This window comes from Marmota flaviventris, chromosome 1 (genome assembly GCF_047511675.1).
Source record: "Marmota flaviventris isolate mMarFla1 chromosome 1, mMarFla1.hap1, whole genome shotgun sequence".
NCBI lineage: Eukaryota > Metazoa > Chordata > Mammalia > Rodentia > Sciuridae > Marmota > Marmota flaviventris.
In genome coordinates this window covers 116,384,099-116,402,099 of record NC_092498.1, presented here as the reverse complement: position 1 = coordinate 116,402,099, position 18,001 = coordinate 116,384,099, and the positions used below count along the sequence as shown (strand labels likewise).

At 52.9% G+C, this 18,001-nt stretch overlaps 1 protein-coding gene across 1 annotated transcript in view; it reads left to right on the top strand.

The window, feature by feature from the left end:
- Myo18b (myosin XVIIIB) overlaps nt 1-18,001 on the top strand; it is a 201,599-nt gene that overhangs the window by 78,729 nt on the left and 104,869 nt on the right. The window contains exons 22-26 of the mRNA XM_027955886.2: nt 1,324-1,452; nt 2,337-2,480; nt 3,590-3,679; nt 14,907-15,026; nt 15,732-15,840. Of these exons, the coding sequence (XP_027811687.2) occupies nt 1,324-1,452; nt 2,337-2,480; nt 3,590-3,679; nt 14,907-15,026; nt 15,732-15,840 (592 nt within the window). The remainder of the gene's footprint in view (nt 1-1,323; nt 1,453-2,336; nt 2,481-3,589; nt 3,680-14,906; nt 15,027-15,731; nt 15,841-18,001) is intronic.

The window sequence follows — 18,001 nt, the reverse complement described above, 5'->3', positions numbered from 1 at the left end:
CCCAGTAGCTAAGGTGCAGGGGATCATGCATGTGAAGTCCCCTCCCCCACTCTGCTGGATGAATGTCAGGCATTAATTGATAAAGTCACCAGTTAAGACAGGGCTTTCCAGAGCCTCCCGAGAAATGGACGCTTTCAGGGTTTCAAGCCACATCTGACCAAGAAACCTACTCGACTGTTCTTAGAGATAAACAGCACAGTTCATCTGAAGAGGGACTCCTCCCCCTGCCGCTGACCCACACCCCATGTCGACAGCATCTTTCTTTTGCCTGTGGGGAGCTGAGGAACCGGGCGCCCCGACTCCCCTGCCGTGCTGTCTTGAGTAGGTCTGTCCCCAGAGTTTCAGGTTTTCTCAGAAGAATCCTTCAGCCCGACCCCCAGCCCTCTCGGCCTGCATCTCTGGCCAACAGGGAGCCTGGGTTTCCTGGGTTTCCCACTAGAGGGCAGCTCTGGGGGGAGCCGAGAAGCCATTGTTCCAGGTGCTGTGGAGGCCACCGTCCGTTATTGATGAGGGCCCGTGGGCAAGCGCCGAGCTGTTTCCACTGGAGGCCTGAGCCACCACCTCTCCTGGGCAAGGAGGACGGCCCTCACTTCCCCACATCTCTGCCCCTCCGCAAGGCTGGGTTGAAGTCCTTCTAGGGCATGGCTTCTCTCAGGTCTCCAGCCAGTGGCACCTATGGAAAGGCATATCCCCAGGATGACTCCAGATCCACTGATTGACCCTTTCCTGGTGAGGCCCTGGGTGAGCTGGTGCACAGAGAAGATGAAGCACATCTGTCCCACAGTGGTTCCCAAACTAAGATGCACGTGACCCCCGGGGTTAGGGTGCAGATTCAGATTAGCAGGGTCAGAGATTCGGCACTTCTATTTTGGGGGGGATGGGGGAAATACCTGGGATTCAACTCGGGGGAACTCGACCACTGAGCCACATCCCCAGCCCTATTTTGTATTTTATTTAGAGACAGGGTCTCACTGAGTTGCTTAGCACCTTGCTTTGGCTAAGAGTGGCTTTGACCTTGGGATCCTCCTGCCTCAGCCTCCTGAGTCACTGGGATGACAGGCGCGTGCCACCGCACCCAGCAGAGATTCTGCACTTCTAACAAGCTTGCAAGCCTGCCCAGGCTGCTGGGGATCCAGGGGCTAGCAGAGGGGAAAGTGGAGCCATGGGGAGACAAAATGGTTGGATACTTCAGGCCCTTAATAAAGGATGCTACCAGCCAATATCGGGGCAGGAAGTAGGAGAGCTGGGGTCTGAGTTCCAAGCACCTGTCACCCCAGTCACCGTGACTGAGTCCGGGAGTCACTCAGCCTTTCTCTCTGCCAGGTCTTCCTCAAGGCAGGGGTGGTCTCCAGGCTGGAGAGGCAGCGAGAGAAGCTGGCGTCCCAGAGCATTGTCCTCTTCCAGGCGGCCTGCAAGGGTTTCCTGTCGCGCCAGGAGTTCAAGAAGCTAAAGGTACCTTGCAGTGTTCCTTGCAGTGCTGACCCCCCAGGTCTGGGATGGGCAGGAAGGGCACCCGCCTCCCTGGATGACGCTGATGCTGCTGGTCCAAGGGCCACCTAAGCAGTGCGATGACAATTTGCCAGTGATGTTCTGCAGGACGTGGTGATTGTCCCTGGGACATGTTTTACGTGATACCCTTGAGCTAGGTGTCCATGAGCTCGTCCAGGCCCTCCTAGCCTATTCGCGATTTCAACCTGTCCCCTGTCTGGAGCAAATCACTGTCCAGGGTGAGCAGACAGGATAGGCAGGTACCAGCCAGAGGTCGTTGGGACCCAGGGTTGAGGATGCCACAGTCCTGAGCCATCCTGGGTCACCATCTCCAGAGATCCCTGGAGCCTGGATTTCCCCTTACCACCTGCACAATGGAGAGAAGACAGCCCGGCTGTATTTTGAGGACAAACAAGGCCTGTGTTCAAATCCCACCTCTGACTCTTAGTAACTGGGAAAGGGGACACACTTATTAAGGCACTTAGTAAGGAGGGCGGCACGTAGTAACTGCTCGATAAATTGTGGCAGCTGTGACCTTGGCGTCATTGTTATAATGCTACTACCAGAATGCAGAGTCCCATGACACGCACCTCCAGTTTCTATGAACTTGTGGATTCAACTATACGCACACGGCAAGGGCAGGAAAAGGTGAAAACATCAGCAACTGAGATATTGTGGACAATCCTGCTGGCCCACAGCACTTCCACTATCCGGTGCCTTGGGATGATTTGGAAACGAGATTCGGATTGGGCCCACGGCCTCCGTTGCCAGGGCCACTCTCCTCCTCCTCTCCTCTCAGCTGTGCAGGGAGGGACCTCCTTACGTCCTGTCCTCTCCACCCCGTGCAGATTCGCCGCCTGGCTGCCCACTGCATCCAGAAGAACGTGGCCGCGTTCCTGGCTGTCAAGGACTGGCCGTGGTGGCAGCTGTTTGGTGCCCTCCAGCCACTACTGAGTGCCACCATCGGGACTGAGCAGCTTCGGGCCAAAGAGGTGAGTCCACGTGGCAGCCGAAGGGCAGCTGCTTCCTCCTGCCCCCGACTGGCCCCTAAACCTGGGGACTCAACCCTGAGCACTCTTGCCTGGGGACACTCTGCCCAGCCGCCCCTGATGTCCCCTTCTGGTGCCTCCATGGACCAGGCCATCCTCCAGCTGCACCCTTCTCTTCTGGTGGGGGATGCTGACTAACGCCTCACTCCCGCTGGGACCCAGGGACGCCCACTGTCCTCCCAGAGACACCCGGTGGCCACGCCGTTGGGTTCTTTATTTTCCTACTTTACAGAAAACACCCTCCTCTCTGCCTTTCCTCTGTGTCACCAGCCACCGCTCCGAATGGCTTCTGGTTTATGCCCCCTGTCGTTTCTCTGTGCAAAAATTAGCAAATCCGTGTAGTTGTGGTTCCTTTTTGTGTGTGTAAAAGGCAAACATAGGACCCATTGAGCATCCCCACTCAAAAATCTCACCTGGTAAAATCCCTGCGAGGATGCCCAGATCTGAGAACCTCTGAGACCCCAGGCTCTCTGGCCCCACGGGTTTCAGAGAAGGACGTTCAGCCTACGTGCTCCCCGGCACCTGGCATTGGGCACTTAAAAATATATTCTGAGACCTTCCTTGTCCTCTTCCCTCTTGACGGCTGCTCGGTTCCCTGTGTGGAGGTAGTTCACGTCCCCTCACCCGCAGGGAGCCCGGGGCTGCTCCCAATGGTGGCATCCTAGGCTGGGGCGGAGGCACCCGGAGGGCGAATGGCTGAGCACTGTCCTCAGCCCGCGTGTCCCATCTCAGGCTGAGCCATGGTCCCCTCCCGGGGATTGGCACATGGTCCCCAGACTGGGATGCTCTGGGCCAGACTCACAGGAGCACAGATGTGGACGTTTGGAAGTGGGGAAAACACGGTCCGTGGTGCAGACATTCAAAATCTACTCTGAGCAGTTTTGAAGCATGGGAAACCTTGTTGTTTTCTAGAGCACCGTTCTGTGCAGGAGATCGCTGGGTCCCATTCCCCTGGATTAACTGAGACCTTGGGCCCTTGGACTCCTCTGAACACGATTCAGGTGTGGGTCTCTGGCCTGGACTGGTTTCTGGCAAGGTCTGTGTTTTTGCAGGAGGAGCTCACAATGCTGAGACAGAAGCTGGAAAAATCAATAAAGTCCAGGACTGAGCTCCGGCAGAACACAGACCGGCTGGAGAGCCAGGTACCTCCTCCCTCCTCACAGGTCCCTGTACGGGGCTCCATGGGTGCGAGGTCAGCGGGGGGGGGGGGGGGGGGGGGAGTGGCTGTCTGCCTCATGCTCTCAGACTTTCTGCACACACCCTGGGAATGACACGGGAGGCACTGGCCATTGTTATGCCCATTTTGCAGAGGAGGAAACTGAGGCCCCAGGAAATCAGGTAGAACTCATGTGACACTGAGATTCACGCCCACATCCTCTGCTCCAAAGGAAGAATTTCTTAAAATGACACAAAAGTACAAATCGCAGGGTGAAATGGCATTCTGACTACATTAAAGTTACAAACTGTCATTGATCAAAGCCTACAGGGAAGACACAATATGTATTTGGAGTCCAAATTGGCAGCTCATAAACCTGTCAAAGAGAACCCACAATATGAAAGAACTTCCTCAAATCATTTGGAACACAAAGTTTCCAATAGAAAAAAAAAAATGGGTCAAAAATAAGCATCTCCTGATGGTTGGGGGGAGGCTCTCATTTCAAAGTTCGTGTGTTCCAGACGTCACGAGGCCAATAAAGTGGCCAATAAACTCAAGATGCTCAACCTAACTAGCAAGCAGGAAATGCAAATGAACACGCACTAGGTGCCAGGTCACACTTCAGACTGGCAAGACCGAGACGTCCCATGTAGCCGAATGTCCCCCAAAGTGCACAGCAGCGGGGACTCTGCACTTCCCAGGGGAGTGGCACCCGGTCTCGCTGCCCTTTACCGACCTGGCATCGTCTGCGGGAGCCGAGGCTGTCCGTGGCCAACACCCCGCAATCCCACTCTAAGGATACATGCTAGAGAATGTCACCCCGTGTCTGCAAAACACCAGGGAGTTCGCAGCAGGAGCATGTGTAGCTCAAAGGAGTGTGAGTGCCAGGTGGGAGCCTGTTCACAGGGGGCTGGGGGGACACAGTTACTTACCTTAGAAACTGAGCCCCCCAAGGGAAGAGTGAGTGGAGAGATTGCAAGATACGGCCCCCGCTCCAAGCCGGTTCATCTCCTGCTCTTTGCAGATGGTTTTATTGGAGCCCATTCATTAATGTGTAGGATAAGGCCACCTTTTTACAACTAGGATCAGGCTGAGTGGCTGCACCTGGAAGCCATGTGACCTGCAAAAGCTAAATAGTTACTAGGTGGATCTTTTTCTTTCTTTCTTTCTTTTTTTTCCCAATACTGGGGTTTAAGCCCGGGGTGCTCAACCCCTGAGCCACATCCCCAGCTCTTGTAGTATTTTATTTAGAGACAGGGTCTCGCTGAGTTGCTTAGGGCCTTGCTAAGTGGCTGAGGTTGGCTGTGAACTCACGATCCTCCTGCCTCGGCCTCCAGAGCTGCTGGTATGACAGGCTTGTGCCACTATGCCCAGCTTGATGGGACACCTGGGATGCAGCTAGGGACAAGGTTAAGTCTCCGTCCTCACGAGCTCCAGGTTAACAGACGGAGAGAGAACACAAGTCAGTTACCATCAGATCGTGAATTGCTATGGAGATGAAGCAAGGGAGGTGACCATAACAGGAGGGCAAATGACAGGCTGGTATAACAGGAAGGCGCCCTGGAAGGGGATATTCCATGTGCCATTTATGCTCAGGTGTGCAGACAGATGGAAATGGCGAGTCAAGGTCCTGGGGCATCCCGGGATAGGATTTGTACCTTAGTGCAAACTAGAGTCTCCGACCCCCTGTGAGTCCCTGTTATTATTAGTGATACGATGGCTCCGTGTGGATGAGGGACAGTGGCCCCTGGAACTGGTTTGTGGTAAAGCCAACAGAACTCCCTCGTGGACAGCATGCGGTGGATCTGGAGATGGGGCGTGAAGTTTGGGAGGGACTCTCTCTGTCTGGCCCCTCGTCCTCCCTGGGGGATCGTGTCCACACTCCCCACAGGGGATTCTGGAGTTCCCCCCCCCCCAGCCACATCAGCCACGTCCAGCCACACAGTTGCTCCTGGAAGGAATGGCCACGTCCATGCCGAGGGTCAGGAGAAGCTGGGCTGAGATGCTGCCTCCTGGGCCTGTGTCCCTCTCCCAGGGGACAGCACTGTCATGAGGAGAGGAGGTGGCACGTTCCTTGTGATCTCCACGGTGTCTCTAGAGAGCAGCGCCTGAACGGCTGGTAGTGGCAACGTGTAGAGTGGGGACGTGAGAAATCGGAGCAGGAGGCTTGGCTGTGAATCTCGGTGACTTCCCTGTAGAAATCCCTTTCCACCCAGCTGACATTCCATGTGGTAATCAGTCACGAGCTGCCGGGTTGGGTCTGACATGGGTTTGCCACGCCTTGTCTGCTGGGGAGATCCAGAGGGAGGAGAGGAGCCTTCTTAGCATCCAGAGGGACAAATGTGGGGACTTGGAGAAGGAGTGGAGGAAGCCCCGGGGTCTGAGACCTGCACTGAGCAGTTGTGTGTTGGTGACCGCAGACGGCTCTGCCCAGTTCTCTGCACCTTGGTGCCACAGATGGTTGCAAAAAGATGTGTGGGGCTTTAAAAAATCAGGTGGACTTTCAAAGCCAAAAAACAGCCAAGGGTAATAGGAGTTGAAGAATATACAAAGCCAGGGAAAGAGACCTTAGAACCTGCCATCTGCCTCCGTTTGCCGCTCACACCACGACCTCTGCTTGAGCTGGCCCTGCAGGAAGCCTTAGCGGGATTCTCATGGCGGATTATGGCCCTGCTCTGGACCACTACCTGGTTCACATTCAGACCATTGCTTCCCCATGTTAGTGTCCCAGCTACATGGGGAGACCCCAAAGGCCAGGATGCCTCTTGTCCATCCGATGGAGCACCCCCCCCCCGGCAGACAATAGACACAGAATGGTTGGAAGGATCCACTAAATGTGGGCTGGCAGTCTAACACTGAGTTTCCTAGCAGCAAGAGCCAAGAGGCAAACTAGATGTTCCACAGACATGTTCTGCCTAGATCGAAAAATACAAAACCACCTACTGATTAAGATAACAGTAACTTTCTCCAGTTTACTCTCACTCTTATCTGCACAAAAATGTGTGCACTGGCTTGTGTCTGCTCTGTTCATTTGACCTTGTGTTTGTGACATTCACCCACAAATTTGTGGGTGGTTGTGGGCCAGTCATTCTCATTGCTGTATAAGTTTCCAGTTGTGTGAACACACCACTGTTTATCCATTCTTCATTCTACTCCAAGTAGACATTTGGTTGTTTCCAGGTTTTTTTTTTACAGTTGCTTATTTAGTTATTCATTTTAAATATTGAACTTTTATAAATACACCTGCTATAACCATTGTTGCACATGTGTTTTGGTGCATGTATGGTACACTTCTGTTAGGAAGATACCTAGAAATAGGATTGCTGGGGGTAAGGCATTTGTAGGTTCAGTTTTAATAGATGCTGCCTAAGAGTTTGCTAAAGCAATGAGTAAGAGTTCCAGTTGCTCCACATTCTTGTCAGCACTTGGTGTTGTCTGTTGTTTCATTTAGCGGTTTTCATAGGTGAGCAGTTGTACCACACTGCCATTTTAATACAAGCTTTTCTGCATGCTTTGAGCTCTTTGGTTATCCTCTGGCAAAGTGGTCTTCCAAGTCTTTTGCCCACTCTTCTATTTTTTTTCTTATTGTTTTGCAGCAACTCTTTATATATTCTGTATGTAAGTTCTGTTGTTATGTGGTGTGTGCTGTAGACATTTCCTTCCACTCTGTGGCCCTCTTGTTGGGCTACCGTAGTATTAAGTTGTGTTTTCTAAAGCCTTGAGTTTCTTCAGGACTGATATTGAGGTCAGAGGTCTCCAGGACTCCCTAAAACAGGATTAATTGCCAGAGCATCTCACTCTTGATTTCACCAATTCTCAAGTGCACCGTTTTCCCATCATGTTACATTTCTGAAATCGGGTTGCATCTTTACCATCAGTGCGTCTGACACATCTTAGAATCAATGACAGTGAGATTTGCAGAAATGTGGCATATTGGGGCCGGGTACGGCTTTATTGGAAGAAAGGGTTCTCATCTCCTCGCCTCTCCCTAAGAAAGTTACTGCTGGTTTCTGTGGGTTGCTCCTCCACCTTTAAGAGCAGGTATCCACCCAAGGGGCCATGAACCCTGTAGCCTCTGCAGTGTCATCTCTGGATGGTTTGTTCTAGAAGACCCCAGAGGAGGACGGAGGATGGGAGGGTCCTTCATTGCTGCTTGAACAAGCCCTGGGGGATCCGAATGCAGGGAAAGGGGTCGTGGTCCTTCAGAGCAGCTGATCGTGTCCTTGACTGAACCTAAGAATCCTGTATAGGATGTAGCAGAGGTTTCTAGACCCCACCCTTAGCCCCTCTGACTCTGTAAATGGGGGTGGGACTTGAGAATCTATTTCTGGCACTTTCTCAGGTGAGGGGAAGCTGCTTGTGTGTGGCCACACGTTGAGAAGCGCCAGGTACAGCCCAGGGAGAAGCTACCTCCTTCCGTGTGCTCCTAGATTCCTAGAAGGGAGCCCCTGCTGACAGCTGGGGCTCAGACCCCCCTTCAGGGCCTGCATCAGGAAGACACCCCTGCTGCCACCCAGGGCCTCTGACCGCCTGCTCAGCAGGGGAAGCACACACAGAGACCTTGCTGACACATGTTCTCCTCCGCGGGAGCGCGGTTGACTAGGCTTATTAAAAAGACAACATTATTGCAAAATGATTTAAGTGCTTCATTTGGAAGAAGCAGAGGAGGCGACGACGGGGAGCCGGGGCTATAAATATTCCCCAAGCATGCAACCCCGCCTGGGTGGGAATGGGGGTTTTTATCTTCAGAAAAAAGCAGCACCCACCCTCCTTAGGAAGTTCCGGTGAGGGCTCCAGAGCACGTGGGGAGGCACCCCCGAGTGGTCACGTTCTCCTCCTCCCTTGCGCATATTCTGGGTGGTCCCCAAGACCTCGCCACGCTCTCCCCCCTGATGTTCTGCCTCACCTTGGGCCCAGCGCTATGGAGCTGGCGTCCGTGGCCTGAGACCTCCGAAACCGTGACACCCCAACACCCTTGTGCTCCTCTCATTGTTGTTGCCGGGGATTTTGGCCCCAGCAGCCCCCAAGCTGACTCGAGCAGCAGCCCACACCCAGGTCTCCACGCCTGACTCCGGCCCCCGACTTGTCGCCTCTGTCCTGCAGGGGCTGGGCGTGGGGACTCTTCAATTCCTGGGAGAATAAGATGGCCTGGTGTCCCATCTGACTCTGGAGACTGGGGTCTCTGGGGCCTCTCCTGCTGGGCGTGTGTCCCTGGGTGGAGAGCTGGCTGCAAAGCACCGTGGCCGCCACCTGGATGACCACAGTGGGTTAGCTAGGAGGACGCCGCTCTTGCTGTTGGCCTGTGCGCCTCGTCCCCAGGCAGACCCTGGGGCAACAGTCTTCCCTGGTCACCACCCAGCCCAGATGAAGGCGCCGTGGCCTGCCCAAGGGAAGGAAGGAGAACAAGAAATCTGATTCTGACACCTGGCGTGGAGGAGCAGGCTTGGGGCTCCGATGTCTGGTCTAGTGCCCCATTCCTGTGGCGTTGAGGACAAATCCTTCAGATCTCTGGGACTTAGTCTCATTGTCAGTAAAATGGAAATGGTAGTAGTCATTCCCTCGTCAGAAGGCCACGGTGAGGACGTGCACTTAAAGAAGTCATTGTTCCACCTTGGTGTGGCAGGCCGCATCTCTGCTCTTATCGACATAGGCATGTTTTCGAGGGCTGCCCTTCCCAGGCAGGCTGCGGCCCTCAGAACAACACACCTCAGACCCTCATACTCCCTTCCATGTCTGGCACAGAAGCATTCACGGCAAATTCAGTGAACCCATGGAGTCGGGCCGAATTTAATTACAAAAGCAACATTGAAAGAGGGATTCATCTTCTAGCTGTTTCCATGAGCTCCTTATCTGCATTATCTAGTTTTCCCTTTAAATCAAACTGTGAGGAACTTGTGTATGTCCTCTTGTCATAGATGAGGGACGTAGAGCCCAGAGAGGGAAAGTGATTGATCTGATGTCACACAGCAGAGCTAGGATTCGAACCCAGGTCTGAACCAGTTGTGATGGGAGAGGAGCACCTATGCATGCCTACTGGGATGGGGTCTGGGAGGGATTCTCAGGGAGGCGTGTTGAAGGAAGAGCAGGAGCTAGCCTGGTGACAAGGTGTCGGAGCATTCCAGGTGGAGGGCCCAGTGAGAGGGGAGGCGCACAGTGGGGCTGGTCACCAGGTGCCTTGATGGTTGGAGTGTCAGGGTGGGGAATGGTGGGGGGTGGGCATTGGGATATAAGAATCGAGCTAGAGCTGGGTGTGGTCGTGCACCCTATGATCCGAGGGACTTCAGAGGCTGAGGCAGGAGGATCATGAGTTCAAGGTCAACCTCAGCAACTTAACAAGACCCTGTTTCAAAATAAAAAAAATTAAAAGGGCTGGGGATGTGGCTCAGTGGTTAAGCACCCCTGGGTTCAATCCTACCTCCAAAAAATCTATGCTAGAGGTTAGGACCACTTCTATGGGAGAGTGCAGGACCAAAGGACATCACCAAGGTGGGGCACATGGGTGACAGATCCAAGCACTGATTTCCTCTTCCTGGTGAAGCACCTGGTGGACCCTCAAAGCCCCCCTCTAGAGATCCTTAGGCAGCACCCTAAGCTGATCAGCAACCTGTCCCCACCACGTGGCCTGCTTGGAGGATGTCCCTGTCCCAGCATCCTTGCAAAGACGCTCCTTCCTGCTGATGGGAGTGGGGCCCGAGGCCGTGGGGCCCTTGCTCGACTCCTCGATTCTCTCACACCTTGTCGATTTGCTTGACCCCCGTCTGTGAGCCCCCGGGAGGTGGCTGGTTTGGGGCATGGTGAAGAGGGTGTCCTTGGGTAAACGATGTCCTTCCTGCCTCAGTTCCTCATCTGAACTCACAGCAGCATTGAGAGGTTCCAGGACACACCTGCGCCTGGCGCCCGGTGAGCACTGTCCATCTGTGTCACGACCCTGACTCCTCTTGCAGTGACCATCCCTCAGGGCTACTTGGTGATGGGCGGTGGGTCCCTCTGGGATCCCTCCCTGGAGGCCAGCTGCACAGAGAGTGGCAGCCTTTCCTGGTGCCCTGTGCATCTTGGGGGAACCCTGAGGTCCACCACTAAGCTGGGGGTTTGTTCCAAATGTCCTCTGGTGGGCATGGCACCATGGGGACAGAGCCCGGCTCCCTGCCCTTGGTAGACAGCACGGGAGCCTGCCTGCCGGGGCTGCAGCGGCCCCTTGGCTGTGCATCCCCCCCTCTTCTGGCTGATCAGGGTGATGGGGGTGGAGGTGGGGGAGTCCCTGCCCCCAGGGCCGCGCAGCCCAGCAAGAGTGGATTGAGTCCGCTTACGAGGCCCTCGGTGGGTGCCCTCTGTCTTTTTACCCAGACCTTTTGGGGCCACTGTTTCCTGGTCTGTTCCGGGAGGGTCACAGTTCCTGGCCTGCAGTGCCCAGATCCCAGGGGAGGGAGACAGAGTCAGAAGGTGGATGAGGCTCTGAGGGCAGAGGGTGGTCATGAGGCAGGGCTGGAAGTCAGGCAGCCCCTCCTTGGAAGGTACGGGGTGGTCTGAAAAGGAAGTAGCCTTTGCAAAGTGCCGAACATAAGCGCTTTGTCATATGCGGGGTCATCAAGAGCAGCTCTCTGTGCCTGCAGAGAAGTACAAGGCAAGAATGAAAGGCCACTGTTTACTGCTGTCTGCAGGTGAAGTGGTGTGTAGGTCTGAGAATTCTCTTTTAAATTTTCAAAAACTGTATTTGAGTCCTAATAATTGTGCATATGGATGGGGACGGTGTGACCTGTCAGTACATGTATGCAGTGTGTGATGATCAGATCCAAGCCGTCAGCACGGCCATCACCTCCAACGTCTGTCATTTCTCTGTGTGAGGCATGTCCACACTCTTCTCCATGAACTATTTTGAAGTATAGAGTTAATGGCTGTCAATCATAGTTACCTTATTGCCCTACGGAACATTAGGAGCTACTCCTTCTATCCATCTACACCCCGGTACATGTGAGCCCTCTCTCTGTCCCCGTGTCCCCAACCCCCTCCCAGGCTGCAGTGTGGGTTCAGGAATTCTTGAATATTAAGACTTGAGGACAGAGTCAAGTCAAGATGTGGTACCCCTGTGGCTGACTCACCTGTCTCCCCAGCTCAACCACGAGATCCCTGGCACAAAGTAGATGGCCACAGGTTATCTGCCAGGTCCATGAGTGACCAGCAGCGGTGACAGCTTCAGGACGACATTTGTGTCAGCATTTAACCTCCAACAAATCCCACTCACTGCAGCCATTCCAGATTGCAAAAGAGACTCACGTGCAGGATGCCTTCGATTCTCTACGAAATGGACAGCAAATTTATTCCTTCCTGTCCCTCTCTCGCTCACAGGCCCTTAGAATTCATGGTCCCTAAGCAGGAAGAACATTGTACTGCTTTAGCCAAGCTCTGCATCAAGGGATGTTTGCACAATGACATCCAGTGAATCGGTCTTTGAGGAATGAGCAAGGACACCTCTGGATTTGCAAACCAGCCTCGCCCCTCGTTCATTTGTTCTCATTCTGCATTCACCTAACAATCCTGAGCACGGTGCCCACCCTCACCTCCATGGACAAAGCCCCTGGCCCCACAGTGTGCGGAGGAGGAGGGATCAGTGGGGACCTGGGCACCTCAGGGGCCACCTTTCTCTCTGAGAGCTGTTCTGTCATTTCCTCTATTCAAAGGGACTAATTGTCCTCAGGGCTCCAGACTTTGGGTTCTGTGAAACTCAAAATTAATGCATTAAACGAATCATGTATTTCCCTTGCTCAGGCCAATTAGCACAAATCAAATTTCACACTAATTGGCTTAGGTGGGAAGAGGACGATCTCCGTGTTGGAGACGAGGCTGATTCAGGGACGAGGTGGTGGAGGTCAGGGGCGAGTGTGATCCGGGGCCTTCCTGGCTTGCACTGGCCTGATGGGGCGGCCACAGCTAGGCAGGCTTCCCCCCCCAGACCAGGGCTTTCCCCAGGCCATCAGCAGATCCAACACTCAGAGCCCAGTGTGAGCCCAAATTAGGAGGAGCCTCCCCAGGTTGGGTGGCAGTGATTCCTAAACTAATTGTGCACAAGATCGCCCTGGAGCAGGGTGAAATGCAGGTCCCGGACTCTGCCCCATTGGCCAACTGGGGGGAATCTGAGGGTCCTGGAATTTGCATTTCACAGATACCTTATGTAATTGCGACCCAAGTACTTCCCCAGTGCATTTTATTTATTTAATTTCTGGCTCCCAGGCATTGAACCCAGGGGTGCTTTACCACAGAGCCACACACCCAGCCTGGATTTTTTTTTTTTTTTTTTTGAGACAGGGTCTCCCTGAGTTGCTCAGGACCTCAGTTTTGAAAGATGCTGAGGCTGGCTTTGAACTTTCAATCCTCCTGCCTCAGCCTCCCAAGTCACTGGGATGACAGGTGTGCGTCAGCTCACACTAGTGCATTTAAAAGACAGTGGAAGAAAGGTCAAAGGGCTCTATCTCCCAGGCAACGGGCACACCCTGGAGAAGCCCTCCTTCCTGAGCTGCCTGGTGGTCCTTACTTGGATCTGAGAGGCCTGGGTTCAGGTCTCACCCACATGTTATATGAGTTTGCAATTCTTCCCCCAGCCTCCCCTTTTCTCTTTTTCTATTGAAATCTGTATTTTGGTGTGAGCAGTTAATGAGGTGCTGAAGCAGGTGGGGGTGAGGGGATGAGGGGGGGATGGAGGTCACGGGGTGAATAGAGCAGCCCCCGATTTTGTTGCACAACTATTTTTTCCTCTTTTTGAAAAATAGTGTGTTTTGTTTGCTGATTACGAAAGTGACTAAAAAAATTGACAATCCAGAAACATCAAAAATAAGTTGGAGTCCCCTGTGAGCCCATCCCTGTAGGACAAAACCATTCCATGGACAGTCTGGGAGCGCTTTGTTCTGTGCAAAAACAAGCAAGCGCCCGATCACTTCAAACAGCCTATTTGGCAGCCTTGGGTCCTTGATCTTGATCTTGGGTTTTTTTTTCCCAGGTAGAATATTCAGATGTGCACCTTTCTTTCTTTTTTTTGGTACTGAGGATTGAACTCAGGAGCACTCAGCCACTGAGCCCCACCCCCAGCCCTATTCTGTGTTTTATTTAGAGACAAGGTCTCCCTGAGTTGCTTAGAGCCTCCCTTTGGCTGAGGCTGGTTATAACTCGTGATCCTCCTGCCTCAGCCTCTCTAGCCACTGGGATGACAGGTGTGGGCCATCGCTCCTGGTTTACATCTTTTTTCTTTGTGGGGCAGATGACTGATTTTGAGCCTGCCTGGCAGATGACAGTACCGATAGGGACCAGCTCAGAAGGCAGACTTCTTCCAAGTCATGTGAATAGAAAAATTTATTTTATACTTCTAGTTTTTGCAACTACACGGATTTGATAGCTTTTTATTAATTCCTTCCAAAACATTCAGCTAGCTGTCATGGAGAGTCTTGCCTAGCCATATTCTCCAGGATCCTGTGCTAGTTGATAGGTGTTACAATAAATCTGCAACTTAAAAAAGCAGGTTGGAAATGCACCCAGTTGGTACTAAGTATGCATGGGTATCACCTGGCAGACCCACAGAAGCCTCCAGGCTGAGAGCATCCACAGGCCGGGGGTATCTGTCCATCTGTGTGTGGACTTTCAGCTTCTGAAACCTGTCTTGGAGGTGCCATGGATGAGGTGGCCAACTTTAGCTTCTATCCACCTTTGGTCTGGATCATGGATTAGTCCTTTTCTGTTACTAGAATGAAATAACAGAGGCAGGATTCTTTACAAAGAAAATAGGTTCATTTAACTAACAGGTTTTCCCCATCATCCCTGGGGAGCATGATGGTCAGTCCTGAAAGGAGCCTGGATAAGAAGAGCTTCCATTAAAATGCTGTTTTGATTGAGCATTTATTATGTGCCAGGCACCGGGATAAGTTTCCCATGGATCATTTCACTGAATCCCAAAGCCATCTTGTATGTTACTGTCCTCCTTTTTAAAACCGAGAAGGCTGAGAATCATTTAAGCATTCTGCTTACCTTAAAGTCACGCACAGGTAGTGAGTATTGGACCAAGAATCCTGCCACATCAAGGCCAGTGGTGTCCTGACGTCTGTCCTCCCAACAACTGCACTACATGGACAGCCTGTGATTGGGCCAAGGGGGGTGCCGAGGAGGGTGTCTGGGGTGAGACAGATCAGTGGTTCCAGTGAGTGACCCTGCCCTGCCTCCCCACCTGTCCCCAGATTGCTGACTTGACCACAGAGCTGGCAGACGAGCGCTTCAAAGGGGACGTGGCCTGCCAGGCACTGGAGAGCGAGCGGGCAGAGCGGCTGCAGGCCTTCCGGGAGGCCCAGGAGCTCAAGGTAAGTGTTAGGGTGCTGAGCAAGGTGACAGGGCATGGCTGCCTGCCTCCTGGTGCTCAGCCCTGGATCATAAGCCTAAGCAGGGTGCACAGGTGGACTGACTCAAGGCTCAAGGACCTTGGGGACATGGGTCTTCCTAAGGCACGGCCTTGGAAAGTCCTTGGTGAGGATGGTGCAGCAGGTGGGCATTCCTGGTCTCAGAGGTGCCATGGATGAGGTGACTGACTTTGGCTTCTGTCCACCTTTAGTTTGGACCATGTATTAGTCCTTTTCTGTTACTATAACCAAATACCTGAGGCAGGAATCTTTATAGAGAAAATAGTTTTATTGAACAGATTTAGAGGCTGAAAGTCCAAGTTTGGGCATCGCTATTGGTTTGGCCTCTGGTGAGGGTCTACCGGCAGATGGCATCGTGGCCAGAGCACATGCGGAAGGCAGCGAGAGGGCCCAGTGCTAAACAGAAAGCCTGAGCCAGGGGTGGGGGTCCAGGCTTGCTCCTTACAACAACCCTCTCGCAAGAACAAACTTGCGGTCCCACCAAAACTAATCCGTTCCAAGGGGACATGTTCTCCGTGTACTGAGGACCCCCACCAGGCCCTACCTCTTCACATGCCACCAGGAGGACCCGTCCCCCTACACATGAACTCAGGTGGACAAACTCTAGCCATCTCCAAATCATGGCTCACCTTGGTCTCTTTCTTCCAGAGCAAGTACGAGCAAGTCCAGAAGAAGTTGGGAGAAGTAGAGAAGCAGTTGGAAGAAGCCCAGCAGAAAATTCAGCTGAATGACTTGGAGAGGAGCCACGCGGCGGGAGGTGAGGGGCCTGGGACCCCGGGGGGTGGGTGCTGGAAGACATGGCTGCCTTCTGACTTAACTGGTTCATTGGTGCATGCTAAGCACCTGCCATGTACTGCACACCACATCAGGGGCTGGGACTTAGGCAGGCACAGCCCCTCAGAGTCCCACACAACAGTGACAGGCACCGTGTAATGCAAAATTATATTTCCCTCTTTGGGTTGCGACCATGTTTTAGTCCTTTTCTGTTACTATAGTGAAATCTGAGGCAGGATTCTTTACAAGGAAAACAGGTTTATTTAATAGATTCTCCCCATCATCCTGGAGGAGAATGTTGATCCATCCTTCAAGGAGGCTGGTTAAGAGGAGCTTCCATTAAAATACTGTTTTTATTGAGCATTTATTATGTGCTCAATCAAAATAATAAATATCTATGTGACAGGTGCTGGATGATGCAAAGAATAAAAGATGGTGGGTTGATGAACAAGACCCTCTTATATTCCCAGGGATATTTGAAGTATGGATTTTGAAAAAGGTGAAACCTCTGCAGTTGGATTCCTGGATTTTGATCTGGGTTCCATCTTAGCGGGTGTGTGGTTTTCAGTTTGAAATAAAATTGCCGTGCCTCAGTTTCCCCATCTTCAAATGGCGAGAGTTATGATCAGTACCAATTGTGGCCCCCGCCCCCCGTGAGGTGCGGACGCTGAAGGGGTGTTTGCTGCTTTATCGACCTTGTTAGGAGAAATCGTGGGGTCACTGCCTTTCTTCATACCAACCAGTTCCACAGAAGCACCCCGTCCCCTGCTAGAGATGACAGAGCTGCCTGCTACGAGGTGAGGGGACTCTCCCTTCTCCTGTGATAGATGTGTTCAGTAGTGCCAGGACTTCCTGGGCATGCCCTCTTGACCCAGGCACCTGGCGACATCTCATGGTTGGTGGCATGGTGACATGGTTGTCAGCTTGCTCCCTGCCTCCTAGTTCTCCCCAGCCTAATGGAGTCAGGTGACGAGGAGAGCCACTGTGTCAGCATCTCTAAAATGCCAGCATCCTGCCTTCCGTGTCCCCAGAGAATTTATGCCCTTGAAATGTCAGGGACAGTCCAAAGAAGAGAAGTCGGGAGTCCACCGAGGGAGACGGGGCTGGGTTTCTCCTGTGCTCCTGCCCCGCACGCCTCCCGGACCCGCCTGGGCCGGCACGTCCCAGGGAGGTCAGCACAGAGGAGTCTGTGGTGTGGGAGGCCCCGCAAGGCAGGGTTCCTGGGGACTCTGGGCACCAGCTGCATCTGACCGAGACGCGGGTCTCAGTGAGGTTCCCGGTTGGTTTCCTGTGGAAAGACCAGGGAGTCCCGTGACGGGGAGACGCGCTGAGCTCAGGGGCACAGCAGTCCCCCAGTAAGGATGCCCATTCCCGGAAATCAACCCACAAATATTTTGTTTTTCATTATGAAAGTGATACATACTCATTAGAGAGCATTTCTAAGAGAGAGGAAAGTTGAAAGAAGCAATCATCAAACACTTTAATCACGCCACCGCCGCAGCCCCTCACCCGCCTCTGCGGATCCAGCTGGGGTATTAATTATCAAAAACAGACCCCTTCTTTCTGCTGCATAGTGAAAGAGAATCTTTGATGCTGTGCACCCAGAACTGAGCTGGACACTGCGGGGGCTGCAGGAGGATTTGGGTTGGGACTTACTTTCGAGAAATTGGAATCTAAGTGTGGAGATCAGATAAATCCAGGGAAAGAGTGACTTGATAATGAGGGACTGAACTAGACACCCTGGCTGACAGGGACACCCTGGGCAGGGGAGTCACGGGAGGGGGTGATTCTTGAAGGATGGAGCACAGTCTCCTCACCCACCCACGTTGCCTCCCGGCCCGGTCCCCTGAGCACCCTGTAGAGGGAGCCCCGGGGCAGGGGCGCTGCAGAAATGTCATGCTGCTTGTTATCCTCAGAATTTGTCCCGGTAGGTGACAGGATTCCTTTCCCACCATGATATTATGTATCTTGGTGGAAAACTGAATAAATTTTAATTCCTTAATATCACATCCTCCTCCTTTAACTTAGTGATGTAGAAATCTTTAGTGCGGTGACCTCTTCAAAGACCGAGATCCCACCATCCATTCATCCATCCACATACTCACCTGTCCTGTTATTCATTTATCTTTCCATTATTACACACT